The 17,646-nt window shown below is 51.5% G+C and overlaps 1 protein-coding gene across 1 annotated transcript in view; it reads left to right on the top strand.

The window, feature by feature from the left end:
* Positions 1-16,815, top strand: part of ATCAY (ATCAY kinesin light chain interacting caytaxin) — a 34,104-nt gene extending 17,289 nt beyond the window's left edge. Inside the window, exons 3-12 of the mRNA XM_068981011.1 lie at positions 1,636-1,857; positions 3,366-3,551; positions 3,951-4,053; positions 5,766-5,897; positions 6,756-6,842; positions 8,690-8,788; positions 9,476-9,511; positions 13,061-13,132; positions 14,586-14,659; positions 16,796-16,815. Of these exons, the coding sequence (XP_068837112.1) occupies positions 1,636-1,857; positions 3,366-3,551; positions 3,951-4,053; positions 5,766-5,897; positions 6,756-6,842; positions 8,690-8,788; positions 9,476-9,511; positions 13,061-13,132; positions 14,586-14,659; positions 16,796-16,815 (1,031 nt within the window). The remainder of the gene's footprint in view (positions 1-1,635; positions 1,858-3,365; positions 3,552-3,950; positions 4,054-5,765; positions 5,898-6,755; positions 6,843-8,689; positions 8,789-9,475; positions 9,512-13,060; positions 13,133-14,585; positions 14,660-16,795) is intronic.
* The last annotated feature ends 831 nt before the right edge of the window (positions 16,816-17,646 follow it).

The raw sequence follows: 17,646 nt of genomic DNA, 5'->3' as shown, positions 1-17,646 counted from the left end.
ATTTTCTGCCAAAATGCATATTTCTATACCGCAGTCTCTTGAAGCAGTCTGACCTGTTGCTTATGGATCGAGAGCTTCAAAGTGAAAAAAACATATATATATATATGAGATTCAAAATGAAAAAAAAGGTAATCCAAGGATTTCCCTGGTGGTTCAGTGGCTGACTCCAAGCTTCCAATGCAGGGGACACGGGTTTGATCCCTGCTCAGGGAACTAGATCCCACATGCTGCAAGTAAGACCAATCAAAGCACAATCAAATACATAAATAAAAATAAATACTTTAAAAAATGTGGTCCATTTAATTATGGATCTATGAATGTCATCCAATATAAGAGAGGGGTGAGATTCTCCTTGATGTTGCTCAGTCGCTCAGTCGTGTCCAACTCTCTGCGACTCCATGGACTGCAGCACACCAGGATTCCCTGTCCTTCAGTATCTCCTGGGGTTTGCTCAGACTCATGTCCATTGAGTTGGTGAGGGACTCTCCAACTCGTTTATTAATTTTGTCTTCAAAGGCTGTGTATTGAAACAGGGAGAATTTCTGGGGTCTCTGGAAGGTCAGCCTCTTTTCCCAGAATTGCCTTTGGGGGAAGGGATGGCTTTCCTCCCCTTGTAAACCCCATAAGCCTGAGGGGTTAGCTCTGCTCCAAAGGCTGTTAGATGGCCTTAACCCCTTGGGGGCAGCCCAGGAGGTGAAACCACCTTTTATAAGGAGACCAGAGTCCAGGCTAAGTGTCTTTAGGAGGAAGTGGTCCAAACCATGGGGAATATCCACCCCCATGGGCTTCAGAGTGACGTGGGAAGATCCTGCCTCCCTGTGCCTCAGTTTACTCATCTGTCCAATGGGGCAGTAGCAAGGCTGCAACTGACTCAGCAGTAAAGAATCCACCTGCCAAGGCAGGAGATCCAGGAGACACAAGAGACACAGATTTGATCCCTGGGTCAGGAAGATCCCCTGGAGGAGGGCATGGCAACCCACTTCAGTATTCTTGCCTGGAGAGTCCCATGGATAGAGGAGCCTGGGAGGCTACAGTCCATGGGGTGGAAAACAGTCAGACATGACTGAACACACTTATCTGTCTACAGAAGTCAGAACATGAACATGTGGGCTAGGGCCTGGCCTGTGTTATGTGATCACTAAAAGTTAATTGTTAGAGTCACACATCCCAGAAAGGGAAAAAGCAGAACTCGGACATTCTCCATCAGCCTTAGCCAGAAGGAACAAAAGGCGCAGATACTGGCAGGTCTGGAGCTCAATCTGAAGACCAGGCTGCCTGGGGTCTAATGCCCATGTCATTGTTTGACCTTGACTTGACTCACCTGTGAGTCCCATTTTGCAGATGGTAAAACTGAGTCAAGCTCAGAGCAAGGTGGCACTGCAGGGTCACAGAGCTGGTGGGTAGCAAGGTCAGGCTCTGAACCCAGGACTGTCCAATGTCCAAGTGTCTGCCCTTGTCCTCCAAGTTGGATGGTTCCATTAACTGCTGCTGTGAAAGGATGTTGTCTGATTTCTGAGCACTCCCCACGGCAGGGCAGAACAGATCTCTGTAGGATCTGGAATAGGAGAAGGGGAAGAAAAAACAAGCGACTGATTTGTTTTTGCTTTGACTTTCTGTTTTCCCTTTCCCCCACAGCCCCTCCCAACACGCTGAACTTCAATGGGGCTCATCGTAAGCGAAAGACGCTGGTGGCCCCTGAGATCAACATTTCCCTGGACCAGAGTGAGGGCTCCCTGCTGTCAGATGACTTCCTAGACACCCCCGATGACCTGGACATCAATGTGGATGACATTGAGACCCCTGATGAGACCGACTCACTGGAGTTCCTGGGGAATGGCAATGAGCTGGAGTGGGAAGGTGAGGTCGGTCACTCACTGTCCCTACCCGACCCCCAAATCAGACCCCAGTGCTCCTCTCGGCTTCTGGGGCCATCTTGCCAGAGTCCCCTCCTCCTCCATTCCCAGAGGTTCAAGGCGGGCAGGGCTTCTTTTGTTGTGTTGGGTGGGGTGGGGGGTTTGGCCACGCTGTGTAGCATTTTAGTTCCCAGACCAGGGATGGAACTTGTTCCCCCTGCATTGGAAGCATGGAGTCTTAACCACTGACTCACCATGGAAATCCTGGGGTGGGGCTTCCAACCCAAGACTCCCAAAACAGGCCCTGGGACTCCACGTGCATTCTCTCGTGGACTTGTGGACTTTGCTGGGAGACGTGTCTTTCACCCGATTCACTTGATCAAAGGTGATCAAGACCAGAAGGAGGGGCTGCCCCCTGATTCCACAGGTGTACGTGGAGCGGGTCTTGATTGCCATGTAGGGGTAGGGTAGAGAGGGCAGGGACCATCGGGAAAACACGGTGCCTGCCTGCTCTCAGGGCAGCCAGAAAGCAGGGCTCTGGGTAACAGAACAAATGGGCACAAGGTAACTGCACCTGGTCACTGGTGCTGTGGGAGAAATAGGTGATGGGAGAGGGCAGGGGGGCTCATTCAGGCAATTCAACCCTCCCAAGGGACACTGGGCCACATTTGGGGGCATCTGTGGTTGTCACAACTTGGGGGATCCTGGCATCGAGGGGGTGGGATCAGGGATGCTGCTCCACACCCTGTAGTGCCCAGGATGCCTCCCACAGGCAGTGACTGGCCCTAAATGTCCACAGTGCCCAGCCCAAGACACCCTGAACCAGGCTTCCTAGGGTGAGGAGGGTTCTTCTGCAGGGTTGTCGGGACTGGCCTCACTGGGTGGGTATTACTGGAGCTGATATTCCAAGGCAAGAACACAGGTCAGAAAGATAGCAACAGGGAATTTCCCTGGTGGTCCAGTGGCTAAGACCCCATGGTCCCAATGCAGGGGCCCAGGTTCGATCCCTGGTCAGGAAACTAGATTTTGCATGCTGCAACTAAGAGGGAGCAATCAAATAAGTACTTTTAAAAAAGGTAGCAATGGTGGTGTCCATGGGGACGGAAGCAGAGGCGCAGCATTTGTTGGGGGGATGTGAAATATGAAGGGGAAAGAGGTCGAAGATGGTAGCTGGGTTTGGGGCCTGAGCAGCTAGGGAAACAGCCAGGCTATTTTCGAGGCGGGGAGATTGCAGGATGACAGATGGGCAAGAGACAGATAATTTCAAGAGTGGTTAAGAACCCCCGAGAAGCCCAGAGAGGGAAAAGAAATGTGTGCAAGGTCACCCAGCAAGAAATGGGCTCTACCCAGAAAAAGGGTGAGGTGAGTGGTCTTCCTCTGGCCTGGGGAGGAGAGGAAGAGGCTCTGTGGCCACGGGCGGCCAAGGCAGCCCTCCCAGAGAGGGAGGCTGGGACGAGATGTCCAGATTCAGGCATTCCCCTCCTTCTCACCCTCCCTGCTGCCCTGCTCCAGATGACACCCCCGTGGCCGCTGCCAAGAACATGCCTGGGGACAGCGCGGATCTGTTTGGGGACGGCTCGGCAGAGGATGGCGGCGCAGCCAATGGGCGTCTGTGGAGGACGGTGATCATTGGGGAACAGGAACACCGGATCGATCTACACATGATCCGGCCCTACATGAGGGTGGTGACCCATGGAGGTGAGACCATGCCCCGAGGCCCCCTCCTGGCTCCAACAACTAGAGGGCCCCGGAGCGGTCCTCTCTGAACCTCGGTCTCTTCTTCTGAGCCAGGGGGATGTTCAGCTGTAGTGTCTAGGTGTGCAGGGATGAAATTCACATGGGAGCAAGGCTTAGACACGTGGGGGCACACCAGAGGTACCCATGAGGGTGGTTGGCATCCCCCATGGAAGGTGTTTTCTGGCTTCTCTAGCCAGGCTGCTGGGGCTCAGAGCTGTGTCCTCTGAGTATGGGCAGTGGGTGGGAGGGGGCCGGCCAGCTATGAGACGCATGCATGGGGCAGAGCACAGGGCAACTCAGAGCTGGGAGAGGGCTCTGCCCAGCCCTGCCCAGCGCTGCTCACCAGCTGCCTCTCCGCAGGGTACTACGGCGAAGGTCTCAACGCCATTATCGTCTTTGCTGCCTGCTTCCTCCCGGACAGCAGCTCCCCCGACTACCACTACATCATGGAGAACCTCTTCCTGTAAGTGACCTGGCCGCTCCATCCCAGCTGCCCACAGTTCTGAGGTTCCCAGCCGGTGTGCAGGACAGGCAGCAAGGACCACACTGGATGGTTCTGCCTGGCACCAGGGAAGGGCTCGACCACAGGCAGACCAGGGTGGGCTTCCCCGGTGGCTCAGCGGTAAAGAATCCACCCGCCAATGCAGGAGACACAAGAGACATGGGTTCGATCCCTGGGTTGGCAAGATCTCCTGGAGGAGGACATAGCAACCCACTCCAGTATTCTTGCCTGGAGAATCCCATGGATAGAGCAGCCTGGCAGGCCCCGGTCCTCAGGGTGCCACAGAATCAGACTCGACTGAAGCGACTGAGCGTGCATGCACACTATGCGATAGCCACAATGCTAAGGGCTTTGTATGTGAGAGCACGTTCCTCCCCAACAAGACTCTGTGGGGCAGTTACAGTTGCCTTCCATTCTGTGGCTGCAGTGCTTGAGGCACAGAGAGGTTAAGTCACTTGCCCAAGGACACACAGGTACAGTTTTGCTAGGATGGAGACAGATAATTAAGCATAAAGCACCTGGTAGGACTTCATTGGTGTCCAGTGGTTAAGACCACACCATCCTTGGGTTCTTAATGCAGGGCTGTGGGTCTGATTCCTGGTTGGAGAACTAAGATCCTGAAACTCACTATATGCCTCCTGGTGTGGCAAAAAAAAAAAACCTGGCAGATGACAGTAAGAGCTCAGCAAATCGTTATCACTCCTGTTTTCATTATTATGAAGATTTCCTTCTTCCTCGGGAGACGGGGGTGAGGGTGCCAGGTGGGCCAGAGGAAGAGGAAGTACCCATGGAAGGTCAGACCAGAAAGTGGCCTGACTTGCCAGGGATCCCAGCCTCCCTGATTTACAGATGGGGAAGTGGAGGCTGAGAGAGGGGAGGATTCTTCTGAAATCACTTAGGGGGAGACAGGGCTGGGATGGACCCCAGGTCCCTAAAGTCAGGCGCAGTGGACCACTGGCTGTGGGTATCTGTCCCCCAAGGGCATCTGGGGCTGTTGAAACTTACATTCCAGAATTAATGGAGACATTAGATGAGTTCAAGGGTATAAATCACTTGGCACCCAGTAAACACTCAAAAAAATTGTTCAGTTGTTAAGTTGTGTCCAACTCTTTTCGACCCATGGACTGCAGGGCGCCAGGCTTCCCTGTTCTCCGCTGTCTCCTGGAGCTTGCTCAAATTCATGTCCATCAGGTTGGTGATGCCCTCCAACCATCTCATCCTCTGTGGTCCCCTTCTCCTCCTGCCCTCAATCTTTCCCAGCATCAGGGTCTTCTCCAATGAGTGGGCTCTTCCCATCAGGTGGCCAAAGTACTGGAGCTTCAGCTTCAGCATCAGTCCTTCCAGCGAATGTTCAGGGTTGATTTCCTTTTAGGATCGACTGGTTTCATCTCCTTGCAGTCCAAGGGACTCAGTTTAAAAACAAACAAACAAGCAAAACTCCTCAGTAAGATAGTAACAGCTATGATCACTGTGCCCACTGGAGTCCTCTGCTCCCCTCCCCCCTATCCGGCTGAGCATGCCAGGACAGCCAACGACACCTGAACAGGTGTGACACAGCCAGGGCAGGTAGAAACAGGAAGGATGGGGGACAGAGGGCTTAGGCCCGGGGAACCGGGCTTCCTGACTCTGAACCAGTCCTGCCGGGTCCCTGGTCCTCTGTGCCCCATGACTAGGTACGTCATCAGCAGCCTGGAGCTCCTCGTGGCGGAAGATTACATGATCGTGTACCTGAACGGCGCCACGCCCCGGCGGAGGATGCCGGGCATTGGCTGGCTGAAAAAGTGCTACCAGATGATCGACAGGAGGTGAGTGCGTGGGGCTGAGGGACCGCCTCGCACTGAAGTCCCTCCCACTCTGAAAGGGCCAGGCTGGGCAGCTTCAACACCAGACGTGTGTCGTCTCCTAGTTCTGGAAGCTAGAAGTCCTTGGTCAAGTTGTCCGCAAGGTCGGTTCCTTCTGGAACCGTGAGGGAGAACCGCCCCTGTGCGCGCCTGGGTGCAAATGCCCCCTTTTATAAGGACACTCCAGTGACTGTGGGTTAGGCGGCAGGCCCTGCTGGGATATGATCTCACCTTAGCTAATGACCCCTGCAGTGGTCCCGCTCCCAGACAAAGAGGGCTGCAGTTAACTCGCCCGTAGCAGGCGCTTAGAACTGGGGGCCCTAGAAAATCTTTCAGGAAGGAGAGGTGATGTAGCCATGCAAGGGCTTCCCCAGAACCTACCTGCCAATGCAGGAGACGTAAAAGAGGCGGGTTCAGTCCCCGGGTCGGGAAGATCCGCTGGAGGAGGACGTGGCAGCCCCATCCAGTATTCTTGCCTGGAGAATTCCATGCACAGAGGAGCCTAGTGGGCTGCAGTCCATGGAGTCACAGAGTTGGACACGACTGAAGTGACTTACACACGCACGCACATGGCCACACAGTCAGATCCTCAGAATCTAAATTAAGAGGGAGCCGGGGCCAGACGTGGGCTCTGCCACCTGCAGACTCTTCGAGGGGTGGAGGGGGTGGGCTTAGCTTAACCAAAACTCAGTCTCCTCCCCATCAGTGGAGATCATCAGAGCACCGCCTGGGCTCACAGAGTGGGTGACACCCCTTAGCTGCTCCCTCCCCGGGGCTTTCCCCCCAGGGAGCCCATATTGCTCTCTCTGCCTCCCCACACAGACTTCGGAAAAACCTGAAGTCCTTAATCATCGTCCACCCATCCTGGTTCATCCGCACCGTTCTGGCCATCTCCCGCCCTTTCATCAGGTGAGATCGTGATCTGAGTCCAGATACCCACCTGGGTTGCCATGTGTCTTTTTTTTTTAAATCACCATTTTCCAGCTCCTCTTTGGGGAGTCTCTATTGTTGCTTTACACAGTTTAAAACTGGACTTCCCCAGCAGTCCAGTGGTTAAGATTCTGTGCTTCCAGTGCAGGGGGATTTTGGGTTCCATCCGTGGTGGGGGAACTAAGATCCCTCATACTGTGTGATATGGCCACTATATGGACCTTTGTCGGCAAAGTGACGTCTCTGTTTTCTAACACACTGTCTAGATTTTTGTCATAGCTTTCCTTACAAGGAGCAAGCGTCTTTTGATTTTATGGCTGCAGTTATCATCCACAGTGATTTTGGTGCCCAAGGAAATAAAATCTGTCACTGCTTCCACTTTTTTGCCTTCTATTTGCTATGAAGCGATGGGACCAGATGCCATGATCTTAGTTTTTTTAAATGTTGAGCTTCAAGCCAGCTTTTTCAGTCTCCTCCTTCACCTTCACCAAGAGGCTCTTTAGTTCCTCTTTTTATTTTTTATTATTTTACTTTTCGGCCATGCTTCTCAGCATGTGGGATCTTAGTTCCCCAACCAGGGATCGAACCCAGGCCCCCTGCAGTGGAAGCTCGGAGTCCTATCCACTGGACCACCAGAGAAGTCCCCATTTGATTATTTTATGACTTATTGTACAGTTACTTTCTCTGAGCCTTAGAGGATGTAACTCATTGTTAGAAAAACTGATTTGACCTTGAAAAGGAGTTTATTTGGCATTGTACCAAAATTAGATTTAAGGTAATGTTTTTTTTTTTTAAAAATCACGAGTTCAAAGCCCCAAGCTGGTGACCAGTCACATCAGTAGTAGCCAGTGGCCAGAGCTGGATTTGGACAGGAAGAAGCCATTTACCTGGGAAGAATGGAAGATGAATCAGCAGTCCCCACGTGCACCTGTCTCATGCCCAAGTGACTACTGGTGCCACCAGACAGTGACAATTGTGCCATGAAAGTGTTCTTGGGAAGATTGACACGGAGGAGCACCTCCTGGGGAAGATGGAGCCTGGAGTCTGATATTAATAGCATCTTGTCCCTCTCTGCTTTCTTCCTTCTTTCCCTCTCTGCTCAAAAGTCCATATAGTCAAAGCTATGGTTTTTCCAGTAGTCGTGTATGGATGTGCGTTGGACCAAAAAGAAGGCTGAGTGCCGAAGAATTGATGCCTTCAAATTGTGGTGCTGGAGAAGACTCTGGAGAATCCCTTGGACTGCAAGGAGAGCAAACCAGTCAATCCTAAAGGAAATCAACCCTGAATGTTCATTGGAAGAACCGATGCTGAAGCTGAAGCTCCAGTAGTTTGGCCACCTGATGCAAAAAGCCGACTCATTAGAAAAGACCCTGGTGCTGGGAAAGATTGAAGGCAGGAGGAGAAGAGAGCGACAGAGGATGAGAGGGTTGTATGGTGTCACCGACTCAATGGAAGTGAGTTTGAGCAAACTCAGGGAGAGAGTGAAGGACAGAGAGGCCTGGTGTGCTGCAGTTCACAGGATCTGAAAGAGTCAGACACGACTGAGCGACTGAACAACAACTCTCTGCTCAGCAGGGACTGGTGTCAGACACATGGCTCAGGAGCCTTCCCTTCTTGCAGGCGGAGACCCCAGGTTCTGCTCTGTACCCACACCAGGGGCAGGGGCTGAGGTCTGGCATGGGCTGAGAGGGAGGTTTGGGTGAGTGTCCTGGGGCATCCAGGAATGGGGCTGCGTGTGCATCCCTGGCTGCCATCGCTCCCTCTGACCCTGAGTCACCACCCCAAGGGCTGGCTTTCAGACGTGTCCATCCTTCTCCTCCCGCCAGCGTCAAGTTCATCAACAAGATCCAGTATGTGCACAGCTTGGAAGATCTGGAGCAGCTCATCCCCATGGAGCACGTGCAAATCCCAGACTGCGTGCTACAGTGAGTGTCTTATGCCGTGGGAGCACTGCCCCACCTCCATCCCCATCATCCCCAGAGCTGCTCATCTCCCAGCCTCCCATGCTCTGCCAGTCAGGCTGCCAGAGAACCAGACCTGAGTGGGAGAGCAAGACAGAGGGAAATAGAGTGAAACAGGCGCCTGTGAAATAACAGAATACAGCGGACCTGGCCCCTCTAGTGCAGGCAGAGGGGCCAGTGAGTCCTGGCCCCTGGCTTGTCTTTATAAATAAAGTTTTATTGGCACACAGCTATACTTGTCCATTTACAAATCATCCATGGCTGCTTTCGAGCTACAACAGAATCAAGGGGTTGCCACAGAGACTGGTCTGAAAAGCTGAAAATATTGACTCTCTGGCCCTTTGGGGGTGGGGGGCATCTGTAGACAAAACCACATTAATAATTAATTGCTTTATCCTGGCTTTGTTTAGGGCAGATGCTAGAAATGTCTGCTGAGTTGCAGCAACACCAGACACTGGAATATGCCAGTAAAACAGCTATCCCTGCCCTGAGGTGGGATGAGGTGGGGCTTTGTAAAGTAGCTGCAGGCTATCCTGTCTGCTCTGAAGCCTGGCATGTGTTCAGATGTGACAGTGAGACTGCTTTCCTGTTCCCAGAGGGGAGAGGATTCCCAGGCCACCTCTTAAGCCTTCTCCTTTTTCTGTCTTCCAGGTACGAGGAGGAACGGCTGAAGGCCAGGAGGGAAAGGTCTGTGCGGAGCCACCCATATTCTGGCCGGGTTGGGGCTGGCGCTGAGCTGGGTCAAGGCTGGGGGAAGCCGGCGGCTTCAACTCAGTTGGGACCCATGTCACGCACACATCTGTTTCAAAGCCCTGCCTTCTCTAGAAGGATTGGAGTCAGACCCAGGCTGGAATCCAGGCTCCCCTGCTCAGTCTCAGCATAACATTAGACAAGTGAAAAATTCACAGCCATCCTGTGGGTTATCATGAGGAATTAGGACCAGTGTAACCCACTGGGCAAAAATAGTGGGCTCGGTAGAGTCCTTCTAATGATGCTGATGACAGTGGGGGCTCGGCCCCGGGGAGCCTCCTAAGGCCCCCAGGTTGAGCCCTCCACACTTCAGGAGGCCGCTCTCCCGGCCTCGTCCACCCACCGGGGCTCACCCCCAGGTCCCCCTCCGCTCCCTGCTTTCCAGTTTCCTCCTCCCTCTGAAACCATGTATGTCAGATTGGGACTCGAACCCAGCCAAAACCCACAGTGCCTTGTTTCAGGACCTGATGAAACTCGGGTTCTTGAAGTCTCACCGCAGAATTTAGTGAAAGACAGTGATAGGTAAGAGGTGGATTTATGCAGATGCGGAGAGAAGTACACTCCACAGACAGAGTGTGGGCCATTGCAGAGGGCAAGCGTGGCCATGAAATGTGGTGTGGTTAGTGTTTATAGGGTGAGTAATTTCATAGGCTAACGAGTGGGAGGATTATTCCAACTATTTTAGGGGAAAGGGTGGAGATTTCCAGGAATTGGGCAACTGCCGACTCCTTGGTCTTTTGACAGTGCCTTGGAACTGTCGTGGTGCCTCTGGGTGTGTCATTTAGCTCGCAGATCGAGGATCAAGGTCTAATCAAAGTCCTTTTGTCTCCCTTCTTGGACCTATTTGATTCTTATTTGTTTATGTTGTGTCCTTGGGCTATGTCATTCTTTCAAAAGCTGTGCCCTGCCTTTCCCTCCTGTTACACCTCTGGAGACCCCTCATCCCTCTGGGGACCCTTCTGCTCCGTGGGGTTCCCCTCTTGCCCTTAAGGGCTCTCTCCTCCCTCCAGGCCAAGCCCTCCACCATCCAGGAAACCCTCCACCCTCCAAGGTCCCCATACTCTGCATGCCCCCTCCTTCTCCCTTCCAAGGGCCCTCCACCATCTGGGAACCCCCCTATCCTCCAGTTTCCCTCCTCCTTCCCAGGGCCCCCTCCATCCTCCAGGGCCCGCCTCCCTCTGGGCTCCCTCCACTCTCTGGGACCCCTTCTGTCCTCCAGGGACACCTCCAAGGGCACTCTCTGCCCATGTAGGTCCTGTGGGTGCAGGAGAGAGGGAAGACAGAGCAGGGGTCCCTCTGGATGTGGAAGAGAGGGGAATCCATCTACTGTTCCCCTGCCCAGGGCCCTGGGGATCCTCCTGGGGGCCTGGGCCTTATCCTCTGCACAGTAAAGCCATGGGTCATGAAGATCCTTTTTGTATAGTTCTATGTATTCTTGTTACCCTTTCTTAATATCTTTTGCTTCTGTCAGGTCCATACCATTTCTGTCCTTTATTGCACCCATCTTCGCATGAAATATTCCCTTGGTATCTCTAATTTTCTTGAAGAGATCTCTAGTCTTTTCCATTCTGTTGTTTTCCTCTATTTCTTTGCATTGACCGCTGAGGAAGGCTTTCTTATCTCTCTTTGCTATTCTTTGGAACCCTGCATTCAGATAGATATATCTTTCCTTTTCTCCTTTGCCTTTAGCTTCTCTTCTTTTCTCAGCTATTTGTAAGGCCTCCTCAGGCAACCATTTTGCATTTTTGCATTTCTTTTTCTTGAGGATGGTCTTGATCACTGCCTCCTGTACAATGTCACGAACCTCCATCCATAGTTCTTCAGGCACTCTGTCAGATCTAATCCCTTGAGCTTATTTGTCACTTCCACTGTATAATTGTAAGGGATTTGATTTAGGCCATACCAGAATGGTCTAGTGGTCTCCCCTACTTTCTTCAATTTAAGTCTGAATTTGGCAATAAGGAGTTCATGATCTGAGCCACAGTCAGCTCTAGGTTTTGTTTTTGCTGACTGTATAGAGCTTCTCCATCTTTGACTGCAAAGAATATAATCAATCTGATTCCGGTATTGACCATCTGGTGATGTCCACGTGTAGCATCATCTCTTGTGTTGTTGGAAGAGGGTGTTTGCTATGACCAGTGCGTTCTCTTGGAAAAACTGTTAGCCTTTGCCCTGCTTCATTTTGTACTCCAAGGCCAAACTTGCCTGTTACTCCAAGTACCTCTTAACTTCCTACTTTTGCATTCCTGTCCCCTGTAATGAAAAGGACATCTCTTTTGGGTGTTAGTTCTAGAAGGTCTTGTAGGTCTTCATAGACCCGTTCAACTTCAGCTTCTTCAGCATTACTGATTGGGGCATGGAATTGGATCACTGTGATATTGAAAGTTTTGCCTTGGAAATGAACAGAGGTCATTCTGTCATTTTTGAGACTGCACCCAAGAACTGCATTTGGGACTCTTTTGTTGACTATGAGGGCTACTTCATTTCTTCTAAGGGATTCTTAGCCCACAGTAGTAAATATAATGGATATCTGAGTTAAATTTACCCATTCCAGTCCATTTTACTTCACTGATTCCTAAAATGTCTATGTTCACTCTTGCCATCTCCTGATTGACCACTTCCAATTTACCTTGATTCACAGACCTAACATTCCAGGTTCCTATGCAATACTGTTCTTTACAGCATTAGACTATTTCCATCCATCACCAGTCACATCCACAGCTGGGTTTTTTGTGTTTTTTTTTTTTTGCTTTGGCTCTGTCTCTTCATTGTTTCTGGAGTTGTTTCTCCACTGATCTCCAGTAGCATATTGGGCACCTACCGACCTGGGGAGTTCATCTTTCAGGGCCATATATTTTTGCCTTTTCGTATTGTTCATGGGGTTCTCAAGGCAAGAATACTGAAGTGGTTTGCCGTTTCCTTCTTCAGTGGACCATGTTTTGTCAGAACTTCCCACCGTGACCTGTCCGTCTTGCGTGGCCCTGCACAGCATGGCTCATAGTTTCATTGAGTTAGACAAGGCTGTAGTTCATGTAATCAGTTTGATTAGTTTTCTGTGATTGTGGTTTCTTATTCTATTATTTTCTAATCTTTGTTATTATTCTGATCCCTCTTGTTTATATTTTTCTTATTTATATATATATATATATATTTTTTTTCTTTTTCTTTTTCTTCTCTCTCTTTGCTGTTGGAGTCTCATTTTACCCTTCAGGGGCTGTTATCTTTTATTCTTCATTATTGTTCTGCTTTTTAAAAATCTCTCTCTATATATATTTTTTCTTTCTCCCCATGGCCTTCATCTTGATGAATTCCTGACCATCCCATCACTTGCTCCACCCTCTGGGTCCCAGCACTTCCCAGGGCAGGCAGACCCTTTCCAGATTGCTGTCAGGTCACGGCAGTCCAGATGGAGGGGCAGTGGGAGCCAACAGCCCCTCAGCCCACTCGGCCAGCTGGTCATCCCTGCTCACCTCTTTCTGTTCCCAGTGCGAGGCCGCAGCCGGAGTACGTCCTGCCCAGGTCTGAAGAGAAGGCAGAGGCGGGGCTGGCAGAAGACAGGTAAGCGTCTATCTAGGTGGCTGTGGGCAAGAGCTCACACCTGCCAGCGGCTGCCAAGCCCAAAGAACATCAGATGAAGGTGATCTGAGGTCACTATGGTGCTGAAATAAGACCACCTTGGGACTTCCCTTGGAGAAGGAAATGGCAACCCTCTCCAGTATTCTTGGCTAGAGAATCCCAGGGATGGGGGAGCCTGGTGGGCTGCTGTCTATGGGGTCGCACAGAGTCAGACACGACTGAAGCGACTTAGCAGCAGCAGCAGGGACTTCCCTGGTGATCCAGTAGTTAAGACTCCTCACTTCCACTACATGGGGCGCAGGTTCCATCCCTGGTCTGGAAACTAAGATCCTCTATGCTTCATAGTGAAGCAAAAACCAAAATAAAAGGTCCACCATGAGACCTACTCTATCAAACCATTTTAATGTGGATTTAGTACATCTCTTTAGAGTCCCTTGGACTGCAAGGAGATCAAACCAGCCCACCCTAAAGGCAATCAACCCTGAATATTCATTGAAAGGACTGATGCTGAAGCCGAAGCTCCAGTACTTTGGCCACCTGATTCAAAGAGCCGACTCATTGAAAAAGACCTGGATGCTTGAAAAGATTGAAGGCTAGAGAAGAAGAGGGCAACAGAGGAGGAAATGGTTGGAGGGCATCACCGACTCAATGGACACGAGTTTGACCAAACTCCCAGAGATAGTGAAGGACAGGGAGGCCTAGGGTGCTGCAATCCATGGGGCTGCAAAGAGTCAGACATGACTGAGCAGTTGAACAACAACAGTTGTGGGCAACCAGCACCTCTCTCCCAAACATTCTTTCCGCCGAGAGAGAGACCCTGTACCCCACTAAGCAGTTCCTTCCACTCCCCTCCCCCTCCTAATTTGTCTTTAATCCAGTGACTCTCTGTTGTTATAAAAGTCCTTTAGTGCCTCCCCCTGGGAAGTGCAGACAGATGGCATGGGCCCCTCCTTCCCTGTCTCTTTCTGTGCCATCTGCCTCCTGCAGTTGCTGCTTGTTGTACCCTTCTTCTCCTGTCCTTGGGCTCTTTGAGGGCAGTGGCTATATCTTGGGACTGTCCCTTCCTCCTCCTCCCGCCCTGCATCTATCACAGGCCAAGCACAGGGACCAGGGGCAACTGATGTTCCTGAGAGACCAGGATCTGCTCTCAGATGGAGGTTCTGGCTGGCCTTTGTACAGGTCCTGGTGGGTGGGTCCCACCTTCCAGGCGGGTAGGCCTGGGGCAGCACTGGTGGTTTCACTTTGTGGCAGCCAAGGGGGTTGGCTGTCCTCGTGACTACCTGTCCTGGCTCATTTGTTACACAGCAGACACATGCTGATGCTTGCTTTGTGCCAGATCAGGATGCAGCCATGTTGGCCCTCATAGGGCTCACAGCCAAATGCCAAGGCTCCCCAAACAGGCAACTAATGCTGGGATTCCTTCCTTTTCCCACAGGTCTGCTCTGGCCACAGAAGATCAGGAAACAAGGTGCATGGGAAGCCAGCGGGAGGGGGAAGAGGTGGTTCTTGGTACATTTTTTTGGAAACATTCTAAGTGGAACCTAGCCTGGATGAGTCCCTGTGACTTGGTGGTGGAGGGAGGAGGCACCAGGGAGGCAGAGAGATCATAGTTACCATGACAACAGGGCCTCCTCTGGGGTTGAGTGAGCAGCTGGTCCCTGCCCAACTCCAGGGGGTGCAGTGATGGGAGGCCCCAGGCTGAGGACCCTGGCTGAGACATTCATCCATAGCCAGGACCCCTGAAACCTGGGATTTAACTCAGCTGAAGGGTGCGCTGTCTGCCCACTACCTATCTCAGTGTGTCTGCCTGGCTCTAGATGCCAGAAAAAGCCTCCCTGTGCGTCGTGAGTCCTGGGGACCACCCTCAGGGTCCATGGTTTGCTAGAAGCACTCACGGGACTCAGCAAAGCAGATCTGCTCACAGTTATGGTTTATCACAGTGGATGGGTGGATACAGCTCAAAATCAGCAATAGGAAGAGCTGTATGGGGCTGGGAAAAGAGAGACAGGTGTGAGTTCCCAGCTGTTATCTCCCAGGGGACTCGTGGGGACAGCCCTTTATTCTCCCAGCAGCCAAGTGTGGTGGTGCACACCAAGTGTCACCAACCTGTGCTGCTCGCCAGGAGCCCTGGTGTCCAGCGTGTTTATTGGGGGTCAGTCATGTGTGTGGTGGGCTGTACACATGGCTGACCTTCGTCTCTAGCCCTTCCAGAGGTTGAGCGGATACCAGATGGTCCACAGCTCCTGTCTTAAGTCATACTGGCAGCATAGATTATCCAGCATGACCCAAGGACCCAGGCAAGCAAAGATACTCTTATCAAGAAGGACATGCCAAGGTCATGGAGGTGGCCGCCAAGGGGCTGGGAAAGGGCCAGACTTTTCTTTGGAATGTGCAGGGTTAATCCTTGACCACATTCTCTGCTAAAATCTGTAACATGGGCCAGCTACATGTCTTAATACTATCCATGTGACCCAAGAAGCCCCAAGCTGAGAAATAAACATCAAAAATGGACTCAAACCAGTACTGCCCTGGAGACATTGAATAGAGGCAAGTTCTCAATGCGTTTCTGACAAGACCATCTCAATCCATGCGTTCTGAGAGTAAGTCCCCCTCCACAGACACGAAACACACAAGGAAATCATTCACCATGAAAAAAGTCAGATACAACAAACAGCAGAATTAGACACCCCCACCCCGGGAAACCTCAGGCAGAGATAATAAAAAACAAGCACTTTTTAAATGATTAAATACATAATAGGAAGAATGGTTGGGAGCAATGGATAGATGGACAGATGGATGGATAGATGGGTGGATAGGTAGATGGACAGGTATATGGGTGGGTGGATAAACAGATAGATGGGCCCAATGGATAGATGGACAGATGGGTGGATGGATGATGGATAAGTCGATGGATGGATGGTTGAATGGGTGTGTGGATGGATGGATGGATAGATGGTTGCATGAATGGATGGTTAGATGGATAAATGGATGGTTGGATGGATGCATGGGTGTGTATGGATGGTTGGATGGATAAATGGATGGTTGGATGGGTATGGGGGTGTGTAGATAGATGGATGGTTGGTTGGACAAGTGAATGGATGTATGGATGATGGATGATTGGTTAGATGGATGAATGGATGAGTGTGTGGATGGATGGATGGATGGATAAATGGATAGTTGGATGGATGGGTGTGTGGTTGGATGGATGGATGGTTGGTTGGATAAGTGGATGGAGGGGTGAATGGTGAGTTGGATAAGTGGATGAATGGGTGGGTGGATGGATGATGGATGGATGGTTGGTTAGATGGATAAATGGATGAGTGTGTGGATGGATGGATGGTTGGATAAGTGGATGGAAGGATGGTGAATAGATGGGTGAATTGAAAACTGACCCAGTCTGATTGAGGGCACTCACCCTGGGGCCTACTCATTGGCTGGAGCACCAAGAGAGAGGTGCCCTTGAGAACCACACCTGGAAGGTGGGTGGCAGGTGGCAGACTTTGCAAGGTAGGTGCCACTCTTGCTGTCAAGGGCATGCCAAAGCCAGATTAGATCATTCTTTTGAATTCCACACACTTTTGAATTCCATTTTCCACTTTCTCTAAATCCAATCATGGTAACTTGACCATGTCTCTCCCTCTCCAGCATGTCCTGAAGTAACGTGAGCACAGAGGAGGACACGAAAGATCTCAGATGCCAAGAAACCTCTGTCGGATGCCCTGCGGCCCTGGATCTCATCCTCACCTCATCCCAAGTCCCAGTCTCTGGTGGGGTGCCCGTCTCCCCCATCCATCTCTGAAACCCAACATCCTTTCTAGCTGTTTGAAAACACTTAATGATGCAGTATTAATGCATCTGGAAAAGGACCCAGTTCTCCACCCTTCCACACTCATGAACTCATGGCCAAGAAGAGCGGGAAGCATCAAGCATGGCCCGCGCGTCTTGGTGGCCTCAGAGACCCCATCCCACTGCACAGACTCCTGGTCAGGACCCTTCTCTTGCGTGTCACCTGGTCCAGGTTGGAGCCACAGATGCCCACCGACTCCCTGGCTGGGTCTGGATTCTTCCTCGTGCCTTTCCTCCCAGAACAGTCCCTGCAGTCCTGGGCATCGGGCCTGGAAGTTCAGCACCACCCCCAGCAGCACCGTGTCCTGGGGGAACTGCCTGACCTTGGAACTCAAGGCTTTTCCTTTAAACCAGCCCCCTCGCCACCTATAACTCCCACCTCCTTGGGGAACATCAGAGCCCATGGCACCAGTGAGGGCCACTGATAATCATCCTTGCCCTACAGTTGCAAATCCACCCCCTCCCTCAGTCTAGAACATTCTCCAGTCCCTTTAAGGCAGAGGCCGTGCCACAGGGCAATCCCAACCAATACCTCCTACCGAGAGAATGAGCCTCCTCACTTTCCCAATCCCTCCCCCTAGCATGGAGTTGGGATGTGCCCCTTTGGGTTCCCACCAGGAGCAGAAGCTGAGAAACCAGCTTTCAAGATA

Source organism: Capricornis sumatraensis, chromosome 9 (assembly GCF_032405125.1).
Source record: "Capricornis sumatraensis isolate serow.1 chromosome 9, serow.2, whole genome shotgun sequence".
In the NCBI taxonomy this organism is placed as follows: domain Eukaryota; kingdom Metazoa; phylum Chordata; class Mammalia; order Artiodactyla; family Bovidae; genus Capricornis; species Capricornis sumatraensis.
The sequence above is the reverse complement of the archived record's forward strand: the minus strand, read 5'-3'. Positions and strand labels throughout refer to the sequence as shown.